Below are 23,834 nucleotides of genomic sequence, written 5' to 3'. Positions count from 1 at the left end.
TCTTTAAAAAACAAAAAGTTTAAGTGTTTGCCTGCATGCATATATGTGCATCATATATGTGCTTGATATCTACAGAGCTAAGAGGGTATCAGATCCTCTGGGACTGGAGGAGTTAGAGGGTTGTGAGGCTCCTTGTCTGCGCTAGGAACGAAACCAGCAAGTGCTCTTAACCAGAGTCCTCTTTCTGGCCCCAGAAAAAAAAAAGGGCTGGAGAGATGGCTCAGCGGTTAAGAGCACTGACTGTTCTTCCAGAGGTCCTGAGTTCAATTCCCAGCAACCACATGGTGGCTCACAACCATCTGTAATGAGATCTGGTGCCCCATCTGGCCTGCAGGCATACATGGAGGCAGACTTTCTATACATAATAAATAAAATCTTTAAAAAAAAAAAAAAAAAAGGAAGCCTTCAGCCAGGCAGCGGTGGTGCACATCTTTAATTCCAGCACTTGAGAGGCAGAGGCAGGAGAATCTGTGAATTCAAGGTCAGCCTGGTCTACAGAGCGAGAGCCAGGACAGGCTCCAAAATTACACAGAGAAACCCTGTCTCAAAAAAAAACAAAACAAAACAAAATAAAGAATCTCAAACCCCTGAGTTAACAGACTGAGTTACAATCTACTCAAGAGTTCAAGTTTAAATTACTGCAGTCGGGAACTGAAGCCACTGCTCTCAGCTTGAATCATACTGAAGCTGAAGGATGGGAAGGCTGTGTGAAGATTTTGTTCATGCTAACACAGAGCCTGGGTGGAGGAGAGAGCTGGAGCAGAGGGGATGTGGAAAAGATCCAAGAAGGCTGGGTGCAGCTCAGCAGTCAGGCACAAGTTCTTTCTCCTTGGGTTTAGCCCTAGCACCAACAACTAAGCCCATAACAAACAGCTCTAAAGACAGGGCAACAAGGGAGGTGAGAACGATCATGCACACTATGTACATGCATGAAAACGTAATAAAACCATCATTATCAGGGTAGTCAAAATATTTAAAAATGGGTCAAGTATTTGATAGAACTTTAATACATGAAAACCAGGTATTTATTCCTTTATATCGCATTTGTCATTTTCAACAATACAAAGAAGAGACAAATAGTAACACTCCATAAAAATGTTGACACCCCATGTCCTTTTCCTAATCCAAGCCCTCCCTCAAATATTCCCTCCCACCCCTTACAGAACTTTGTCCTGAATACAACACTTAAATACATCATAAATAGTAAATTATGAAAAAAAATAGCAAGAATTGTTTCTTTCCTTCTTGTAAAAAAGAACATGGCAGCAAAGACAGGCAGCCAGAAACTGGCTGGGGGTGTCTAATATAGACAGTTACTTAGGGGTAGGCTAACTTGATATCAAGGTAGGACGGACTGGAAAAGTAACAACTTGGGATTTCAACAGCCTGCCTGCAACACCATGCACCGCCCCACAGGCCGGGCAGGAGAGGAGAGGGTTTGTGAGACCCCACTTCCAGCTCTCTAACAAAGCAAGGGGCAGGTCAGGTGACATGGCGATCACCCTACTGAGGGAAGTCTGTGGCTCCCCAGGAGTTTAAGAAAATATTCTCTAACCTCATAGATACGGACTGCCTGTTACACAGACACAAATGTCCCCCTCCACCAGAGCTCCACAAAGAGCAGAATACTGTTGGAAATAAGGGAAGGACAAAGAAATCTCCTTTGGAGAATGGTCTAAAATCATTTGATAATTCTTTATATTTAGAAAAACTATTAGAATACATTCCAAATTGCAAAATAGTAATAACTGTATGACCTGGCAGCGAGTAGAGCCCTGCTGAGAAGGTCTACTCTCCTAACAAGGCTGCCCCATTGTTTAACAAAGGGTGCAGGGGGCCATGCCCCTCACCGCTCCCTTGGCCCTAAGTGTGGGAGGAGAGCAGCTGCTGGCGGGGCACAGCTTTTCTACTTCAAACACTAGGGCTCTTCTCAACACTTCTACAGCTTTTATCTGAGACTGACTTGAATTTACATGTGCTGTTTGTTCTTTTCCTTTTGTGAGGAAGAAAGAAGGCTGGGAGTAGGATCATCCTTACTCTCCCCCAAAAAGCCTTTAAAAAAATCACTGGGGTCTTCTCAAAGACCAGAGGGAAGAGTGAAGGTGGAACCATGTCCAGCTAGTCTGTCCTGAGGAAATAAGAGTCCAGCTCCAGGAGAAAGGTGAAAAGAAGAAAACCACCTCATCCAGCAGCCCCACCTCCACACAGAGAATGGGGTGTGAAAAATATTCAGTTACATAGGCCATGGCTGGCCCGGGGAAAATTCATGCCACCCAATTCTGGAGCGGTGGGGACACTGTTGTCCTCAACTGTCAAAGGCACTAATGCCCAGAGGAAGGGGAGAACTGTGTTGGAGAGCCCTGCTAGCTCCACACTTCTCTCCTCTTTTGATGACCAAGAAGACGACTCAGCATTCCTGGGGCAAGGGCTGACATCTTGGAATCAAAGTGATAGTAGAATCTCGTTTCAGGTCTTCTCAGGCTCACTGCTCACTGAAAAGAGAAAGAATGTGAAGTTAACCATGAAACATGAGACAGGAGGCAGGAACAGAATCAAGTTTGTTTCATCTTAACTAGAAAATTGACTTTTTTCCTTTTCTTTTTAGTTTCCACTTCCAAAGTATGAAGTTGTTTTTGGTTTTTGTTATTTGTTTTGCTTTTGGTTTTTTTTTTTGACACAGTGTTTCTCTGTGTAGCTCTGGCCTTCCTAGAACTCACTCTATAAAATCAGGCTGTCCCTGAACTCACAGAGATCCACTTGCCTCTGCCTCCTGAGTGCTAGGACTAAAGGTGTGCGCCACCAGGCCCTGCACCAAGGATGAGGTTTTAAAACCACAACCCTTTTTATTTTGGGGAGACAGAATCTCACTATATAGCCTTGGCTGGCCTGGAAAGACCAGGCTGGCCCTAAATTCTGTCTTCCAAGTACTGGAATTAAAGGTATGTACCATCATGCCTGATCACAAAGCCTTTTAAAAGCAAGGCTCAAGGGTATACCAATATTTCCCAATCAACTTTTTGCTCTGCTCCATCAGTGATCCCCTTTATACCCTGCAAGCAATTGCCTTCCATAGACCCCAGGTACTCACATGAGTGAACTCTGACTCTGCAACTTCAAGCTTTTCCAAGGTTGAACTAACAAGGAGAAAAAGAGAAAAGGCAGAGAATTAGAAGACAAAGGGGTTGTGGGTGTACTCAAGTAGCAGAAACATGTACAGCATGTAAAACCCTGGCTTCCACCCTCAGCACATCCAATCTCAATTATATTGCCTCTTCATATGTCTTTTAAAAGATTCACAAAACACAACTGAAGAGATGGTTCAGTTCATAAAAGGAGCCTGCTGCTCAAGCCCGGCAGCACTGAGTTTGATCCATGGAACCCACACCACAGTGGAAGGATTGACTAATGCCACAGAAAAGAAGACCTAAGAAGCTACTAAATTTAAGCCAGGCACAGTGGTACATGCACACAATTCCAGTTACTTGGAGGATTGCTAGCTCAAGGTCTGTGTGGCTACAGAGTGACTTCAAGGCTATTCCGGGCAACCTCATGAAATACTGTTTCAAGATTCAAAGTCAAAGGTGGTAGCAAACACCTTTAACCCCAGCATGGAGGAGGCAGAGGCAAATGAATCTTAGCAGTCTAGTTATTATCTAAGAACTCAAACACGCAAAGAGAGCTTTGGGTTGAGCATGGTGGTATAATGCTTAGTGTCTAACATAAACAGGCTCTAAATTCAATCACCAGCACTACAAAATGACAAACCAAAAAGAAGTTACGAGATTAAAAACTGTTTGCATTTGGAGTGTGTGTGTGTGTGTGTGTGTGTGTGAGAGAGAGAGAGAGAGAGAGAGAGAGAGAGAGAGAGAGAGAGAGAGAGAGAGAGAGAACCAGCACATGCCACAGCATGCCTGGGGAGTGGGGTCAGAGGACAGCCACAAAAATCAGTTCTTTTCACACCATGAGGGTTTTGAAGGTCAAACTCTCATCAGGCCTGAGGGCAAACACCGTTAGAGGCTAAGCCATTCCACTGGCCTGAAGCTAATACATTTATAAGTATTACTGTTTTAATTAGATTTTTTGTTTGTTTTTTCAGACATGGTCTCTATGTAGCTGAGGGTGATGTAAACTCCTGATTCTCCTGCTTCCCTTTCCCACGAGCTACAATTACAGGCATGTGCCACCGGCCTGGCTACAGCAGTACTACTCTAAAGCACTTCCACTGACCCCGCTTTCCCTTCTGTCCACATGGAAGGTGATCTCCAAAGCTGCTCCCACAACTATCTGCTTCCTGTCTCCACTGTGAGCTGCACTCAGAGACTCTTTTACAATACGATGCAGCAGAGGCACAAAAATGTCAGTTCTGAGGCTAAGTTAAAAAAGAATATGGTGGCTTGTTCTTTTGAGACAGGGTTTCTCTGGCTGTCCCAGAACTCTCTCTGTAGACTAGGCCGACCTTGAACTCAGAGATAGATCCACTTGCCTCTGCCTCCCTAGTGCTGGGATTAAAGGACCAGCACTGGCCGGCTAAGTGGCTGCTTCTTGAATGAAGGTTTTCTTTGTTTGCTCTGAAGAAAGCTAGCTATAGAAAGGAAACAACAAGAGACCACAGAGGCTGCTACCCAAACATGCACGCACGCACACACACAGAGTTAAAAATTTCTTATAAAAGCTGTGGGGTTTTGGTGGGACAGGGTCTCACTCTATAATGCTGGCTGGCCTTGAACTCAGAAATCTTTCTGCCCCAGAATACCCAGTTATGTTTCTTTCTTTCTTTTTTTTTTTTTTTGATTTTCGAGACAGGGTTTCTCCGTAGCTTTTTGGTTCCTGTCCTGGAACTAGCTCTTGTAGACCAGGCTGGCCTCAAACTCACAGAGATCCGCCTGCCTCTGCCTCCCGAGTGCTGGGATTAAAGGCGTGCGCCACCACCGCCCGGCCCAGTTATGTTTCTTCTTTTAAGTCATAAAGTATAGGAGTAATTTATTATGATGTAAAAGATAACAAACTAGGTGACAAAATTAAGTCATAATTATTAAACTAGCCTCTTGAGTGCTTGACTGTAACCCCAGGACATAGGAGATACAGAAGGATCGCCCATCTGAGATAAGCATGTATTCAATGAGACTGTCTCAAAAACAACCAAGCAAACAATAAACTTTCTCTCTCTCTCCTTTCTATTTATTTGTGTGTTTTAAAACAGGGCTTCTCTGTAGCCTTTGCTGTCCTGGAACTCACTAGGTCAGCTGGCTTTGAACTCTGAGATCTACCTGCCTCTGCCTCCCCAGCACACTACAACATCCAGCACAGACTCTTGAAAATCATCCAAATGAAAATTTCTGAGGACCTGAGAGAGATTATACAAAGTAACAGGCCAAAAAAAGAACCAACCTCAAATTTAATATTTGCAAAGGCTCTCCAACTACAGGTGAGAAACTGGGACCGGGAACAGGTGAGCCCTCACTGATTTCTTCCAAAGGTGGAGTCTGAGGTAAGACATCAGGGCGCCCATGGTGTACATCTGGAGAAAAAAGAAAATCGATAAACAAGAAATCAGTCAATAAATAAAGGATAGTATGTAGTCAGGAAAATACAGGGAAAACATGTAGTGATTTAGAGGGGCATGGTGGTGCATTCCTGTAATCCCAGTACTTGGGAGTCTGAGAAAGGAGGGTTATGAGGTTGAGGTTAGCTTGGCTACAAACATAGTGAATTCCACGAGGGCCTGAGCTACGTAGTGAGAACCCACCTACAAACAAACAGCTGAGCATCGTGGCGCATGCCTTTAGCCCCAGCACTTGGGAGGCAGAGGCAGGAGGATCTGAGTTTGAGACCAGCCTGGTCTATGGAGTGAATTCCAGAACAGCCAGGGCTACACAGAAAACCCTGTCTCGGGGAGAAAACAAAAAACTAAGACAAGTTAGCAAGTTAGTTTCTACTGCATAGAAACGGGGAGTAGAGTCCTGGCCAGAGAACATGAGACCTCAGATGAAGGGGGGGAGTGTCCAAATGCAAGGGGACCCCAGCCCTGGCGCTGACCTGGCTCCACTTCGGCCTTTGTAGTCACTTGTGCTTTGTGCTCCCCAGAGACCGGTGGCTGGTAAGCAATGCAGGAGTTGCCGCTGGGGCCTGACCGCCGAGAGAAAGACGAGCCAGACCGAAACTTTTTGGAAGGAGAAGGCTTCACTTCAAAAGGAAAGAAAGAGCCTACTTAGCACCCACCTCAGAAACCATCACCAAGACAGACAAGACACAAGTGCTAGTATCCCCAACACATACACAAAGTAGTTCTCAAGCAAAGGCAGAAAACAGGTTAATGTCAGGAAAGGTGGCCTACGGAGTACTACTACTAGGAGGAGAAGAGACAAGTCACCTCACTCTGGAAAGAAACAGAACTTAAGACGAAGCGACATGAACACAGCTTTCTGCTCGGCTTCACTGATGGAGTGGACTTGTTCTTTACTAGCATCACCCAATAAAAGTACAGACAGCACATCTCTGCCCCTCCCTAGTCCTGATGTACCCAGCACTGTGATTTACACTGGGGCTCACTCTGATTCTGGGCCTCACAGCCTGTCTGTGATGTCTACGCCTTTTTCACCTCACTAAGGGACAGCTGATGCCTATGATGACAGCAAAGGAGGAAGACTTGAATCTGCCAGTTCAAAACACAGAATTTGAAAAAAAAAAAAATTGGTACTTGTGTATCAAGAAAGTGGAGGGGAAAGACTAAAAACTCCTTCAACAGTCATCAACAAGGCTTCAACCACTTGAACTAACCGGATAATTCCTGGGCCCTGGACATGGAAGGAAAGTTAAGAACACTGCTAACATCCTTGCCTGTTCTTTACTACACAAAAGTCTGTTTTTAGACACCCGAGCCTGTGTCACAAAGTCTACAGTGACAGCTACACATTTTTTTCCAGTCCCACAATCCCCAGAAATGGCCCTCACCTCAGCGATACATGCAGGGAGAGCCAGGGGGGAGCAGCAACTCGGAAACGACTGGGACAGACAGTGACTGACACAAAGACGAGAAGAAGCAGCGCTCACAGGATGTAGGCAGAGCAGGAGAGGCCTCTGGCCTTGGCAGCTCCCTGACAGAGGTGTCCTGCCCACCATCTCTTGGGGTAAGGGAGCCACTGGGGGGTCATCTGGTAGAAGACACTTACAGGGAATCTTCTTGAACACTGTGTTGCACATGAAGCGCTGGAACCGCTCAGCATAGAAGCCTGGCCGATGCACTGATACTGTGTCCTGTTGAACAGAAGAGATGACTACAGAGTTAAACAGAAAGGCCCAGAAAGAGGCTGTGTCATCCAAGGGCCTTGTTCCCTTAAACTGAAACCCTACCAGAAATGAGATGAATAATACACATAAGAAATGAATAATACATAGACTACACATATACACTTGAGGGGACAAAAGAAATCGAGATGTGGGGAGGCCTTTAGCTAACTGCTATACTCACCCCATCGTGTACCAGTGCTTTCCAAGAGTGCTCTAACTTCTTAACAAACCTGCCAAGAAAAATGTGTATCACACATTGTCTTTAAATGAAAGACCATTATAATTACTTATTTTAAAGGGCTAAGAGACCATGATATCAGAGAACCTTAAAAAAATAAACACAGGGCAAGTATACCCATTGTGGTACACTGGCTTTCTGAAGAACTACCATGGTAGCACTTATTCCACACAGAGACCAATGCTGTTTCTAGCTAAGCCAATTAAATGAGCAGGACAGTTCAGTAATGAAACACTTGCCAACATGTATGAGGCCCTGGGTTCAATTGCTGGAAAAGCAAAGCCAAACAAAATTAATTAATTGTAAAGGAAAGGCAGGATTAGGTAATAATAGCACATGCCTGTAACCAAGCACTTGGGAGACTGGGTCTAGAGGATTATGGTGAGCTCCAGGTCTGCCCGGGCTACATGTGAGACCCTGTCTGAAAAACAAAAACAAAACTCAGAACAACCAACGAACCAGAAGAGGAAAAAGAAAAGAAAGCTAAAAGAATAGAAGGGTAAAGCTGAGGGAGTATAGCTACACTTGTGTAAGAGGGCTGGTGAGATGGCTCAGGGGATAAAGGTGCTTGCTACCACGTCTGATAACCTGAGTTTAATCCCCAGAATCCACAAAATGGAGAGAACCTACTCCCACATGTTGTCCCCTGTGGCATAAACATAAACAAACACACACAATAGATAAATAGGTGTAACAAAATTTCAGTGATAATAATGGGTATATCAATACTGAACAGTCAGTTTACTTTAGTACTGCAATGTCAGGACCGTTTGCAGCTCCTCCCTCATCCCCACTCCACTGTCACAGGCTTGCAGATACAGAAACCCTATCTTCCCCTTGTGGAAATGAGAACGTGCTCCCAGCTGTCTCCCTGTATGGAGGATGACTCAACCCCCAGGTTTCTCACAGAGAGTCAGGGCAGATGGAGTGCTCTGCCCTATGCGTCTGAGGACTGACTCGGTATCCACAGAAAGTATATATCATGTTGAAGAGGCGGTAAGCCAGAAAAGCCAGGGAATAAAGCGCCTAAAACCTAAAGGTAACCGGCCTGTGACTCACTGTTCTTGCATCAGAAAGAACACATCTAAAAGCAGGCGGAAGTGGCACAGGCCTTTAATTCCAACACTTGGGAGGCAGAAGCAGGCAGATCTCTGAGTCTGAGGCCAGCTGGTTTAAAGAGGGAATTCTAGGACAGCCCAGGCTACACAAACACTGTCTCAAGAGAAAAAAAAGAAAAGAAAAACGCACACATCTAAAAGTATGCTGGGGAGTGGACAGATGGCTCAGCAGTTAAAAGCACTTGTTGCTTTTGCAGAGGATCTGGGTTCAGTTCCCAACACCTATATGGTGACTTACCCTCCTCTGACCTCCATGGGTACCAGACATCCAAGGGGTGCACATACATAGACCAAGGTAAAACACATTTATAAAATAGGAAAGGGAAATTAAAAAAAAAAAATAGAAGGTGGGGTGGCAGTAGTGTACACTTTCAATCTCAGCACTCAGGAGGGAGAGACAGGTGGATCTCTCTGAGCTCAAGGCCAGACTTGTCTTAAAATAACCAAAGGAAAATAAGTAAATAAAGAACCCTGAGTGGCCACATCTCAATGTGTCCTCTCCTCGATCTGTGATACACACGCCCCTCACCTGTAGGACTGCAGAATATCAATGATGCCAATATAAAGCAGGAGCCTTTCCCCTTTGTTATTCCGGGCAGGGATGCCACCCATGCTGGAGAAAGCAAAAGGATAAGAGTTAGAAAAGTCTGTTCAGTAGCAGCTAGAGGCTTCTCCTAACCTCCAGACAAACCTGGACATGGAACTAGGAGCTAAATATAACTGACACATCTCCAGACTAAGCCCCTCTGAATCATGTGTGATTATCTCCTTCCATGTCTTTCACATAGCTCCAAAGAGACGGAAACCACGACTATTCAGCAATTTTGGAACTAGTCCCCAAATAAAAACAAACATGCTGGTCCTTTTCTATCTTTTTTTTTTTTAAAAAGATTTATTTATTTATTATGTATATAGTGTTCTGTCTGTATGCTTGCTGGTCAGAAGAGGGCGCCAAATCTCACTACAGATGGCTGTGAGCCACCATGTGGTTGCTGGGAATTGAACTCAGGACCTCTGGAAGAGTAGGCAGTGCTCTTAACCTCTGAGCCATCTCTCCAGCCCTCCTTTTCTATCTTAAGTTGTTCCTACTAGGATACTTTTCGTGGCAGTCATGTTATAAGACACCTAAAAAAATGAAACATCTGAAAATTTTCATAGCCATAGTTATTTTATAAACCCAAGGCAGTACCAGGCCTTCCGCAAAGAGGCCTACAGGAAGCTGTGATGAAAGTTCTAATGTGAGCCAGGCTGTGGTGCACGTCTTTAATCCCAGCACTGAAGGAGGCAGAGCTCTGTGAGTTCCAGGATAGCCAGGGTCTGTTACACAGAGAAAATGTCTTAAAAAAAACAAACAAACAAACAAAAAAAAAACCCCAAAGTTCTATGTGAGGTAGTTTGGGCAGACTGGTCTACAGAGGTAATTCCAGGACAGCCAGAGCTATACAGAAACCCTGTCTCAAATAACAAAAACGAACAAAACAAACAAAACAAAATCCTAATGTGCACCTCGGCTTCTAAGGGTAGGCATTTTAATCTTAGGCAACTCTTTCTCACATGAACTGCAAATTCAGACGTTTTCCTTTCCTCATATTCTTTTATTTTCCCCCTCTTATATCCTTATAAAAGAACGGTCAATGGCCCCACGAGCATTAATGCTCTGGCCTCATTGAGGGATCAAAGCTGCTCTTCTCCAGAAGAAGGTGCCTTCGAGAAAAGTACTGTGAGGATATGTGTGAAAGGTGCTTCTCCCAAGCCCACTCACTGGTCCTCAGTCTCCACGGTGCCACCCCGTCGAGCCTCGCCCTGGATGGATTCCATAGCTGTGGAATAGAGAGCCTTCTGCGGGGCTGGCCTGCGAGTGTCAACTGAGTGTTGTGCTTCATTGTTTATGGGCTCTCGCTGGGCATGATCCATATTGTGGATTGACATCAGGAGGCTGTAGTCCATTATCTTGAAGCTCTGTAGCACCTAATGGTGAGAGAGCACAGCATGATCATGAGGTATCAGGACTCTGACAAGGGAGATAACCACAGGCTCAGTTTTTGCTCTTAAAGAATGTATCACTCTGGTAAGTCTTTAGTTACACTCCTTTTCTTACCTTTCTCCCATTTGAGTAATATTAACTACTGAATAGTAATAACAATTTTTGCAGTACTAGAAATTGATTACATGCCTCTGGCATATATCACTAAACTATATCTCCAGCCTCCCTTTACCCTTTAAATTTTTTTAAAAATATTTATTTATTTATTATGTATAGAATATTCTGTCTGTATGTCTGCCTGCAGGCCAGAAGAGGACACCAGACCTCATTACAGATGGTTGTGAGCCACCATGTGGTTGCTGGGAATTGAACTCAGGACCTTTGGAAGAGCAGGCAATGCTCTTAACCGCTGAGCCATCTCTCCAGCCCACCCTTTAAATTTTGAGTTATGGTCTCACCAAGTTCCCCATAGTTGGAATTAAGGCCCAAGCCATAACAGAGAGTACCCAGTGCAACTTTTTTTTTTAGTTCATTTTGTCATTTATGCAAAGAACATTCTCTTTTTCCATGAACAAGGACTATGTATCTCTACTGTAAGGAATTTCTAACAACAGGTAGGCCTCTTATCTAAGTCCAGCTCCTAGTACTGCCTAAGCCTGCAAACTCATAACTTGGGAGATGAAGACAGGACAAGGAATTCAAGGTCATCCATAGCTATATAGAGAAGACAAAGATAGCTTGGGCTACCTAAGACCCAATCTCAAAACACCAAGGGGGAAAAGTACACTGCATGACAGACCCGGGTGAGAGCAGACCTGTAGAGGGACTTAATACAATCAGCTTCAATTCAGCTCAACATTTACTGAAATATTAAAAATAAGCGCAATACAGCAACACAGTACAACTGTTTACATGATAGAAGACCACAGAGGAGGTTAAACAAAAATCACTGAGCCAGGTGGCGGTGGCACACATCTTTTATCCCAGCACTTGGGAGGCAGAGGTGGAAGAATCTGAGTAAGTTCAAGGCCAGGCTGGTCTACATAGCAAGTTCCAGGACAGCCAAGCTACACAGAGCTAAAGAGAAATCCTGTCTTAAAAACAAGACCAAGTAAATAAAGTAAGAAAAACCATTATAAAAGTCTAGAGTAAGAAGTACACCTCCTGCACAAGGATGTACAGCCTGAGACCACAGAGATAAAATGCACACGCAGGTGTGGCCAATGAAAGAGGCTGACAATGACAGGCATGATGCATCACACCAAGGACCTGGATGGCATCTGTCAGTCTGTTAACATGCTCTGTTCCCTAGCACAGACTGACATTAGCTCCCATGGCTTACTCTGACAGTGCTGTTCAAGCAAGGGTGCCACTGATAAGAAGAAAGAAGATGGATGAGGAGTGGTGGCTACAACTGTCTGGGTAAGTTACAACGGCTATCGACTCATTTAGTTGAGCAGGTAGTCATCTGCTGAGAAACAAGCTGGAGAGATGGAGGCTAAGAGTATGGTTTAGGGCAGGCGATAGTGGAACACACACATTTAGTCCCAGTATCAACAGGCCTGAGTTTGAGGCTACCCTAGTGTACACAGTGAGTTCCAGGACAGTCAGGGATACATGGAAAAGCCCTGTCTCAAAAAAACAAAAGAGAGAGGGAGAGAGGTTTAGACAGCCAGGCATAATGTCTTTTATTTTTAATCCCCAAACTAGGGAAACAGAGTCAGGAGGATCAGCTGGAGGTTAGAGGCAATGAAATGCCTGCTGGGAAGAACAGGAGACAGAATGAGTAATGCTGATGGTCTAGACAAGTGGTTCTCAACCTGTGGGTCACGACCCCTTTAGGAGGTTGAACAGCCAGCCCTTTCACAGGGGTCGCCTAAGACCATGGGAAAACACAGATATTTACATTATGATTCGTAACAGTAGCAAAATTACAGTTACGAATAAAAAATAATTTTATAGTTGCAGTTACCACAACATGAGGAAATGTATTAAAAGGTCAAAGCGTTAGGAGGGTTGAGAACCGCTTATTTAGAAAACATTACAAATCAGCAAAGCCAGTGTACAGCTGTGTAGTGATAACAGCATTCAAATTTCTAAGATATAAATTTGGATTTGGCATGCAAGACCAAAATTTAAGGAATAATGACTCTGCAGTACAATTAAGTTAAAAGTTTTCCTACAAATGCTAGGCTATTTCAACAAGGAACTACACATACACATTCACACACACACACAGAGCCCAGGTAGAGAGGGTAAATAACAAAGGTAATGGAAAGGTCTAGCATTGAGCTCATCTAAAAGTAATATAAAATGCCATCTGGGGGTGGGGAGAGGCTCAGTGGGAAAAGTGCTCATTGAACAAACATGTGGAGTTGAGTCTGGGTTCCCAACACCCACAGAAAGGCAGGGCATGAGAGAACACACATGTAATGACCCCAGTACTGTGAGGGAAGGCACAGGCAGATCTCAGTGGTTAGTTGGTCAGCCACATTAGCTGAAATGGTAAGTTCTGGGTTCAGTGAGAAAAAGAAAGTGACATCAAGGAAGACTCCCATTGCTGACCTCTGGCCTCTACAAGTCCACACACAAGCAAGCATGTACCCTTACATAAGTGACAGAGCCTGTGCTTCACAAGGTAAAGTACAACTGCATCCCTCACACACACATATACAATCCCCAGAATAAAAAACAAAATAATAAAAGCAGCCCAGAACACAGAGAGCAAATGATCAGAGTTCCACCTCCCATAGACTAAATGCAGAGAACCACTGAGGTTTTTCTTTGTTTTTTTTTTTTTTTTGTGCGTGTGTGGTCCCCCCCTCCCCCCCAGTTTTTCAAGACAAGGTTTCTCTGTGTAATAGTCCTGGCTGTCCTGGAACTCCCTTTGTAGACCAGGCTGGCCTCAAACTGACTCACAAGAGATCCGCCTGCACCTGCCTCTGCCTCCCAAGTGCTGGGATTAAAAGTATACGACACCGTCACCCAGCAAGGTTTTCAATGATTTCTGTGTCTGAAATAGAGAAAAATATAGCAACTTACCAAACAGTCACGCTGCAGAGTCTTACACAGAGCACTGTACATGTCAGCATCTAAAAAAAGACCATCAGGGATATCTTGTAGGAAGTCCAGGTCTTTAAAAGTGGGAAGAAGCTTCTCTCGTTCTTTCTGAGAAGCCCGCCGTTTATAAGTTGAACCCTTCAGGTCATATTTCATATGCATTTTGACTGACCGAGGTAAGAGATTGTTCATCACCACAATTCGTATATTCTTGCCGCCTGCTTGCACACAGTATAGTCCATAGAATTTAGGCAGCAAAGTTCGAGGGTTTTGGTTAAGATTCTAAGGCAAAAAAGGAAGAAACAGTAGAGCAAGTTAGCTGATTCTCATGAAAGTTAAGGCGAAAGCTGCTACCTACTGCTCCTTTGCTCTGCAAGGGATTTAGGTAAAATGTGCTGACCAGCATATTCATTCAGAATCTCTCCTGGCATCTAAGAGAGTTTAAATAAAGAATAGTATTAAGCCAGGCAAGGTGGTGGTTGCCTATAATCCTGATACCACAGAGGGCAGCAGGAGATTCAGGAACCTAAAAACGGCTTTGGGCTACACAAGAAGATTTAGTCTCAAAACAAACAAAACACCAGACAGAGTGCTTGCTACCTTAGCATTCACAAAGCCTAGGTTCAATGCTCAGCACCACTTAAACCTAGCTGGTGGCAACACACAAATAATTCCAGTACTTGGGAAGCAGAAGCTGGATGATCACGGCCAGCATGAAAGATACTATCTCAAAAAAACAAAAGCACCCAAGGGGGAAAAAAAGTCTGTCTTGACTTTTATCTCTAAGTAAGATCAGACCCTAACCTTACGACCCTCAGTGGTACTGCTGAGGACAGCCTCGCCAGTGCTCCCCACTCACCATATAGTATCCGGGAAGCAACTTCTGCAGAAATTCTGCTTCTTTATGCTGGACTGTCTTAATGATGAACTCATCATCACTGGACACATAGAAGAGGGAACCACTAGCTCCAGAGTTGGAGAGTTCAATCAATGGCTCACTGCAAAGGGAGTACTGAAAATAAAAGAAGACATTAAGGGCCAGATAAGCCAGGGCCTGCCCACCACAGAACTTAGGTACAGATAAACATTCATTCAAAAGAACACTAAAGCAAGATGGTGGAAGAGGGAAATTCCTCTTGCCATATTCCCTGGATCTTAGAATCACAGGTTCTGTGACTAGAAACTTACCAAGTAATCATCAGGCCGGATGCCAAACAGCTCTCTAAAGTAACGGAAGGCAACAGGTGCATAGGTCTTGAAACGAAAGTCATTGTAATGATGAGCCGGTGTCAAGTTGCTCCCTTCACTGTGAGGTTGAATATAAAGTAATCTTAACTTGCCAGACACCAATACCCATGGAACTTACCCTGGGCAGATGCTGAAAGGGATGCCTAACAATATTTCTCAGAGACACAAAGGGGATGAAGATGAATTAATTTATGGGACGAAGGTAAAAAAGAGAGTAAGTCATAGGACTACTTACATTATTTGGGTTTTTTTGTTTTGTTTTTTTTGTTTTTGTTGTTGTTGAGATAGGGTCTCATTATGTATCCATAGTTAGGCTGGCCTCAAACTAATAGAGATCAATTTGGTTCCTGCCTCACAAATGGGACCACCAAATGCAACTAATTCTGTGTGTATGAATGTTTTGCCTACATGCACACTTGTGCACCATAAACCTGCCTCGTGGTTTTGGAGGCCAGAAGTGTCAGATCTTTGGAACTGGAGTTACAAATGATTTGTGAACCAAAATGTGGGTGCCAGGAAATGAACCTAGGTCTTTTGAAAAAGCAGCAAGTGTTCTAAATCACGGAGTCATCTATCCACTCTGAAAACTTATTAGATTACATTTATTCAGAGTGTGTGTGTGTGTGCACGCGCGACGCATACATGCCTCGGTACATGTGTTAAGTCAGAGTAAAACCCACAGGATACAATTATCCCCATCATGTGAGCCCTGGGAAGCAAACTCAGATCGTCAGGCTTTACCTTCACCTGCTGAGCCATCTCACCAGCCTTACTATGGTTTTTGTTTTTCTTTTTTAAAAAAGATTTATTTATTTATGTATACAATATTCTGGCATATATGCCTAAACACAAGAAGAGGGCACCAAATCCCATTATAGATGGTTGTGAGCCACCATGTGGGTGCTGGGAAATTGAACTCAAGACCACTGGAAGAGCAGCCAGTGCTTTTAACCTCTGAGCAATCTCTCAAGCCCTTTGTTTTTGTATGTAAGACATTCCATTGACCAGAGGTACAGCAAAGTCTGCTCTCTAAACTGTCTGGTCCCATTTACCCTATTTATAACAAGGTTAAGGACTAACACATTAGACTAGACCCCTTAAAATTACCGAGGTTGATTTGATGAAAGTCCTACTGTGTATTGACCTCTGTACCTGGGAAAGAAGATACTCTCCACCACGTAGAAGTCTTGCATGAGGACATCTCGCTCTGGCTTGGTACTCAGGCTGCCCACAGTGTGGGTGATGCCTAATTGGATGGCACCTTTCAAAGCTGATGAAGTTGTCTAACAAACAGTAAAGAAATTACAGAAAATGTTGTAATATCAAGTCTACCCAAAGTCTGGGCATGGTGGCACAAGCCTATATATAATCCCAGAACAGAGAAGTTCAAGGCCAAAGACCCTGTATTTCAACTCTGAATCCCCTAAAAGAAAAACAAACAAACAAAAGCCTAACCATACCAAAAATGACCAAGGAAACATCTGGGCATGGAGGAACATATCTGGAATTCTACCACTTAAGTGGTTAAGACAAGAAACGAATTTAGATCAGCTTGAGCTATACCTGGTCTTAAGAAACTAAACCAATCAGCCAAACCCACAAAACTCATGATGGAAATGTAAGAAAAAACACTTGAAAGCAAAGGCCCTTCCAAAAGTTTAGATAGAATTTAGGCTATCCCAACCCTCCACTTGGCAGTTAAACCTAGAAATGATTAGGAACAGTAAAGATCCAGAGTACCCAGGGAGGACCACCTGTGCCGGCCTCAGTTAGGGAAAAGCTTCATATTACTACTATCTGCCTTTTTATTTTGTATTGGGCCCCTCCAAACGTTTGAGTCATCTGATAAAGAATGTAATGAAAATTAACAGATTCTGATTTGACTGCATACTTAGAGAAGCTTTGGTCCTCTGAAAGAAGGACAAGAACACTAAAGTAGTGAAAACACACAAAAAACCTTTTGCTTTGTTTTGTGAAACAGGGTTTCTCTGTGTAGCCCTGACTACTAGAACACACTCTATAGCCCAGGCTGGGCTCAAACTCACAGAAATCTGCCTGACTCCTGAGTGCTGGGATTAAAGGCAGCCACGAAAACCCTCTTATTAAAAAAGAAAACACAGCCAGTAATAGTGGTGTATATCTTTAATTCCAACACTTGAGAGGCAGAAGCAGATGGATCTCTGGGCACTGGAAGGCCAGGGTGGTCTACATAAGAGTTTCAGGTCAGCCAGGACTACAAAGACACACAGACACACATACACACAAAACTATCACACATGAAAAATTTAACTTGTGTATGGGTGTTTTGCCTGAATGTATGTCTATGCACCACATGCAAGCAGTATCCTGGTCAGAAGGAATCTAATACTGTGGGACTGAGGATACCGGAGACTGGTTTCTAGTCACTTCGCAAATCACCATTGTTAGAATGTACAAACTTGCGGAGCTGGGCAGCGGTGGTGCATGCTTTTAATCCCAGCACTAGGGAGGCAGAGATAGGTGGATCCCTGAGAGTTCGAGGCCAGCCTGGTCTACAAGAGCTAGTTCCAGGACAGGCTCCAAAGCTACCGAGAAACCCTGTCTCGAAAAACCTAAAAGAAAGAATGCACAAACTTGCTTGGTAATACCAAGCAACTTGAGACTAAAATTTCAAATTAAGAAGAATCAGAAAAGCAATAGCTCAGCAGTTAAGAGCACTGGCTGCTCTTCCAGAGGGCACAAGCAACCACATAGTGACTCACAATTCTAACTGTTATGTAACTCCAGTTTGAGGGGACCCAAACACCCTCTCTGGCCTCTTTGGGCACCAGGCATGTGGTGGTACACAGACATACATGAAGACAAAACATGCATAATATAATACTAAAAATAATAATAGATTCAGCCAGGCAGTGGTGGTACATTCCTTAAGCCCCAGCATTCAGGAGGCAGAGGAAGGTGAGTCTGGTTTACAGAGTAAATTCCAGGATAGCCTGGTCTACACCAGTGAATTCCAGGCCAGCCAAGGCTAAATAGAGAGACCTTGTCTCAAATAAAACAAAACCAAACCACAAACCAAATAAATAAATAACAATGAAAACCAAATGGAGTGGTTTGTAGAGAGCAGTATCAAGAACAGCACTAGCCACGCCAGGCAGTGCAAACCTCTGCACTTGGGAGGCAGAGGCAGGCAGAGCTCTGTGAGTTCCAGGACAGGCTCCAAAGCTACAGAGAAACCCTGTCTTGAAAAACCAAAACCAAACAAACAAAAAAGAACAATACTGGCCAGACCTGGTGGCTCACATCTATAATCTAAGCACTTGAGAGGCTAAGAAGACTACCAGGAGTTCAAGGTCAGCCTCAACTACAAAGTGAGTTCCAGGCCACCCAGTGTTAGAATGAGACACCATCTCAAAAAGAGCAAACTATAACAAAAACCAACATGGTAACAGTACTGCCTCTGGTGTGTTATCAAAGTAAGGCATTCCATCTAGTCTGTCCAGACTTACCTTTTTATATGTAGTCTCTCCAGAAGAATCAACACCTCGGTGGCCTATTTTCTTGACAGGCATGACAGAGGCATAAGGTCCCTAAACAGAAAGAATCAAAATTACCATATGGCCAAGTAGTGGTATACACTTATAACCCCAGCATTTGGGAGGATGGATGAGTTAACTTGTTAGTGCAAGGCTATCTTAGGCTACACAGTGAGCTAAATGTTAACCTGTGGTACATAGTTGTGGTGGTCTCAAAAGCCCAAAAAGACAATAGTTTCTCATTCCCACATAATATGACAGGCAGCTAAAGTGATAGTATATAAAAATAATGAGTCTGGAAACATAGCTCAGTAGTTAAGGACACTTGTTGCTCTTAGAGAGGCCCCAGGCTTACAAGCCCCTTAACTCCTGCACCAGGGGATCTGAAGTCCTCTTCTGATCTCTTTGGGCACCAGGCATGCACAAGAGCATATGCATAAATGCTAGGAAAACATTTATACAAGTAAAATAAACAACCATCCCACTCTCTGTCCCCCAAACAAACAAGGAGGTTGGGAAACGGTTCAAGGCTAAGAATGTCTGCTGCTCTTCGGGAGGACACTGGGTTCAATCCCAGCACCCACCTGGCCACTCAAAACCACTTGTAACTCCAGTCCAGAGGAACCCAACACTTTCTTTGGTCCTCCATGGGTACCAGGCACACATATGGTACACATAAGTGGGAAAACATTCATACAAATCAAAGTAAAATCCATAAATCTAAAAAAACTTAAGAGTAATAAAAAAAAGTAGGCACAAGACTAACACCAGCACTTGAGAGGCAGATGCAGCAGATCTCTGAATTCGAGGTCAACCTAGTCTACAGAGTAAGTTTCAGGATAGCCAGCGCTACACAGAGAAACCCTGCCTCAAACACAACACAAACAAGGAAACAAAAGTTTTACAGGAGGCTGTCTAATCAGCCTTGAAGAGACTGTGGTATATATGAGACTCTGTATGACAGCTCCAGAACCAGAAAAGGAACAAAGCCACCAGAGCAGACTCTAACTAACTACTCCCAGGGGTCTACATGCTGGTACAACAATCACCAAGTTACGTTTCATGTCATTAATATCCACCAAGTTAGGAAACCAGAGGACAAGACTAGTGAAAACAGTATGCCACAGCCTCAAAACCTGATCATCAAGGCCCTTAATATAAGAGCAGGGTAAGTGATCATGGTAGTGAAAACCCAGTCAGTACTTGGGAGCATAGAGGTGGGATGACCAGAAGTTCAAGTCCAATCTTGGTCACATAGTGAGTCTGAAGCTATATGAGGTCTAAAATAATATCTAAAACAATAAGAAGTATATATAGTATATCTTTCAAAGACTTGAAAGATAGTCTAAAAAAAAAGAAAACCCCAAAATCTAAGGGAAAAAGTGCCAGTTCAAGATTCTGAACTCTGACACAAGTATAGGAGTAAAACAAAACTAGGGTGGGAGGGGCTAGGAAATCTCCATGTGGGGGAAGGATAGCAAATTGAAAATACTCTGCATAGGAAAGACAGGTATAAATATAGCCACAATCCCAATATATGGGAGGCTGAGGCAGGGTACTACCCAATGTTATGAGTTAGCTCATGCTATATAGCCAATACCAGACTAGCCTGAGTACAGAGTGAAACTGTCTCCAGAAAAGAAACAAGGATCAGGCATACAGCTCCTCTGCGAGAGTGCCTGCTCAAGTCGGTGAGCAGCCCGGCGTGATGGCACATGCCTGTAATACCAACACTCAGGTGGGGGGAGGCAGAGGCTCTGGAGTTTAAAGCCAGCCTCACTCAGAGGCCTTAAACAAAGAACAGTGGAAGGCTAGACTTGGTTAACTGAGACCCTGCCTCAAAATTAAATAAATATTCCAGTAAAACTCAAAAACAAAAGATATACTCAATCAATATAAGATATTATAACTGGGGGTGGTGGCACGTACCTTTAATCCCAGAACTCTGGAGGCAGAGGCAGGTGAATATCTGTGAGTTTGAGATTAGCCTAGTCTATAGAGTGAGTTTTAGGAGAGCCAGGGCTGTTACACAGAGAAACCCTGTCTCAAAAAAACAAACAAACAAACAAACAAAAATCAATGTATATGATATTATTGTATCAGAGATGGCTCAGCAAGTAAAGAGCCTGCAGCTTAAGCATGAAGACCAGTATTTAGATCCCCTTGTAAAAAGCTAGGTAATTGTGGCAGTCCACTGTAATCCTGTCACTTGAGAGGCAGAGAGAGAACTGCCAGATCAGGCTGGCAAGCTTGACTAGCCCAGTTGCTGAGTTCCAAGTTTAGCAACAGACTCTGTCTGAATACATACGGTGGAGGAGCATCTACACTGCGTATACGTGTATACAGAGACACCTGACAATCGCCCATCTCTACACATACACGAATACACAGCTCCCACATATGCACGTGCACCAAGCATACATATACACTATTTAAAAAAAAAAGCCTGGGAGTGGTGGCACACATTTTTAATCCCAACACTCTGAAGGCAGAATTAGGCAGATCTCTGAGTTTGAGGCCAGACCGGTCTACATACATAGTGAGTTCCAAAAGAGCCAGAGATACAGAGAAACTTTGTCTCAAAAAACAAAACAAAGCCTGGAGGTGGTGGCACACATCTTTAATCCCAGCACTCGGGATCTCTGGGAGCTCGAGGCCAGCCTGGTCTATAGAGCTAGTTCCAGGACAGGCTCCAAAGCTACAGAGAAACCCTGTCTCAAAAAACAAAACAAGGGGGCTGGAGAGATGGCTCAGTGGTTAAGAGCATTGCCTGCTCTTCCAAAGGTCCTAAGTTCAATTCCCGGCAACCACATGGTGGCTCACAACCGTCTGTAATGGGGTCTGGTGCCCTCTTCTGGCCTGCAGACATACACACAGACAGAATATTGTATACATAATAAATAAATAAATAAATATTAAAAAAACAAAACAAGACCAAAATAAAACAAAAAGAAAAAAAAAACAGGAGGGGAGGGATCCTGCAAAAGACCTGGACGATGATCCCAGACTACCAGTAGAGACCACACATACTGATCTTCGACAGACCCAGAAAGTTTCTAAAAAGACTCAGGAGAAGTTGAGGAATGTAAAGAAAACATATTCAGTATCGGAGTCAGTGAAGCTGGAGGATTCAGACTTTTCTGTACAGTGTGGTTTTTGCACTAAATCCTGTACCCTAGTCTACAATTATTTGTACTCTTGCTTTGTTTTGTTTTTTGAGGCGGTTTCTCTGTGGCTTTGGGGCCGTCCTGGAACTTGCTCTGTAGAGCAGGCTGGCCTCGAACTCAGAGATCCACCTGCTTCTGCCTCCCGAGTGCTGGGATTAAAGCCATGCGCCACCACCGCCCAACCATTATTTTTGACAACTGCTGTGTTTAGAAATATGAGATTATGATTCTTTCTATGCAACTGCATGTTTTTCTTTGAATAAATTAACAAGTCAAATAAATGTCTCTCTCTCTCTTTCCCTTTCTTTCTCTCTCACTCACACACACGAGGATCCTATCTAACTCTCCAAGACATAAGCAAAGAGAAAATCATAGCCATGTCTAACCCATGGCCTACATACAGCTCAAGACAACTTCAAATATGACCCAACACAAAACCATAAAGTTACTTAAGATATTTTGTCATTTTCTTTTTTAAAAGATTTATTTATTTGTTTGTTTTCTTTGTGTGGGGGTTCTACCTGTATGCATGCCTTTATGCCAGAAGAGGACATCAGACTCCTCCATAGATGGTTGTGAGCCACCATATGGTTGCTGGGAATTAAATTCAGGGCCTCTAAAGGAACAGCCAGTGCTTGTAACCACTGAGCCATCTCTCCAGGCCTTCTTTTTCATTTTTTGTAACTCAACTACATGGTTCTCAAGTGTGAACTCTGCAGGTGACAGCAGTGTGTTGTGGGCTCAGGAGTTTGGACATACCTAGACAGCTATCCTTCTATGCCAGAATTATGCTTTTAGTAAACCAAGAATCAATTAAAAAAAAAAAAAAACTTACCTCGGAACCTGTGGCTCTCTTGATTCCAGATGCTGCTGCTTCAAAAAACAGAAAAAAAGAAAAATGTTAAGCACATATAAACATAGTCACAAAACCTCTACCAAACTAACTGTGGAGACCATGGTTTAAGTCAAACCAAACTAAACATGGTCATGAACTATTCACTGCCTCTTGCACTAATACCAAATCCTTTTAGATAGCACTTTGTTTATTTTTGGGGGGTGGGGGGTGAGTCAGGGTTTCTCTGTGTAGCTTTGGAGCCTGTCCTGAAACTCGCTCTGTAGACCAGGCTGGCCTTGAACTCAAGAGATCCACTTGCCTCTGCCTGTTGAGGTTAAAGGTAGCATATTAAAGGTGTGCATGCATCCCCACTGCCTGGCTGAATAGCTTTAAAAAAAAAACCACCTCATTTAAAATCAAATCTACTGACTTATTTATTGTGTGTATAAGCCTTGATCATTCGTGTAGATAGCAAAGACAACTCTGAAAAACTAGTTATTTATTGCCTTCCATCTTTTATTTGTTTGTTTTGGAGGCAGTCTCCTTTCTGCCTCTATGATGTTTACTTCCTGGTTCCTGAGCCTTCCTGCTATAATTACAAAAGTGAGGCACCAGCTTCCAGAGTTAAAAGAGTGCTTAGGTTTGCATGGCTATTTTACCAGCTGAGTCAGAAGCATTTTTAAGCAAGGGCCTTATACATATTCCATTCTTTTCTGTTCAAGACAAGGTTTCTCTGTGAAGCTTTGGCTGTCCTAAAACTCACTTTATAGACCATGCTGGTCTCAAGCTCAGAGATCTGCCTACCTCCGCCTGTTGAGGTTAAAGGTCGCATTCTAACTCACATGGTCATATTTAAGAAAAAATAAAAGAGGCATCTCCGTCAGTGCAAAGAAATCCAATTAGGTCAGATCAAACCATTTTAAAATGCCCATCGTTTTATTAAATACAGCGTCTCGGATGGCCAAGCGCAAGGCGGAGAGACAGGACAGTGGGGAGCATATGCAAACCCAGAACCACACATTTCTCCTCAGAGACCACTTAAAATACCCTGTGGGAGTGGTCCTGACTCCAGGGAGGGGTCAGGACCAGACATGCTGGGATTTGGAGTCCAGACTAATGCAACTGGCTGGGGCTACACTCCAGACTTAAAAATACTCTCTTTTCATAATTTATCATTATGTGTTTGGTATGTGTGTCATGCGAGCCATGATATACATGTGGTGGAGTGAGTTATCTTTCACCTTTATGTGGATGCTATGGATCAAGCTCAGGTTATCAAAAGCTTTACCCACTGAACCATCTCACCAACCCACCGTTACTATTTTCAATTGGAAACATATCTTTCTTTTTTTCTTTTCTGGGGGTGGGGTGGGGTAAGGAGT

The 23,834-nt window shown here is 43.6% G+C and overlaps 1 protein-coding gene across 4 annotated transcripts in view; it reads right to left on the bottom strand.

Annotated features, from left to right (window-relative positions):
• Positions 1–1,002: 1,002 nt before the first annotated feature.
• Positions 1,003–23,834, bottom strand: part of Pip5k1a (phosphatidylinositol-4-phosphate 5-kinase type 1 alpha) — a 41,613-nt gene continuing 18,781 nt past the window's right edge. For 2 of the 4 annotated variants that reach the window (XM_075978213.1, XM_075978215.1), the window contains 14 exons: positions 22,453–22,490; positions 18,424–18,504; positions 16,088–16,218; positions 14,876–14,993; positions 14,547–14,699; positions 13,670–13,969; positions 10,406–10,611; positions 9,173–9,256; positions 7,469–7,517; positions 7,170–7,254; positions 6,037–6,183; positions 5,389–5,518; positions 3,089–3,134; positions 1,003–2,492 (listed from right to left, as the gene is read on the bottom strand). In XM_075978213.1, coding sequence (XP_075834328.1) covers positions 2,490–2,492; positions 3,089–3,134; positions 5,389–5,518; positions 6,037–6,183; positions 7,170–7,254; positions 7,469–7,517; positions 9,173–9,256; positions 10,406–10,611; positions 13,670–13,969; positions 14,547–14,699; positions 14,876–14,993; positions 16,088–16,218; positions 18,424–18,504; positions 22,453–22,490 — 1,571 coding nt within the window. In that variant the 3' untranslated portion in view covers positions 1,003–2,489. The remainder of the gene's footprint in view (positions 2,493–3,088; positions 3,135–5,388; positions 5,519–6,036; positions 6,184–7,169; positions 7,255–7,468; positions 7,518–9,172; positions 9,257–10,405; positions 10,612–13,669; positions 13,970–14,546; positions 14,700–14,875; positions 14,994–16,087; positions 16,219–18,423; positions 18,505–22,452; positions 22,491–23,834) is intronic. The other 2 variants (XM_075978214.1, XM_075978212.1) reach the window with 1 other exon arrangement.

Source organism: Microtus pennsylvanicus, chromosome 7 (assembly GCF_037038515.1).
Source record: "Microtus pennsylvanicus isolate mMicPen1 chromosome 7, mMicPen1.hap1, whole genome shotgun sequence".
NCBI classification, from domain to species: domain Eukaryota; kingdom Metazoa; phylum Chordata; class Mammalia; order Rodentia; family Cricetidae; genus Microtus; species Microtus pennsylvanicus.
This window is presented reverse-complemented; position numbering and strand designations above follow the sequence as displayed.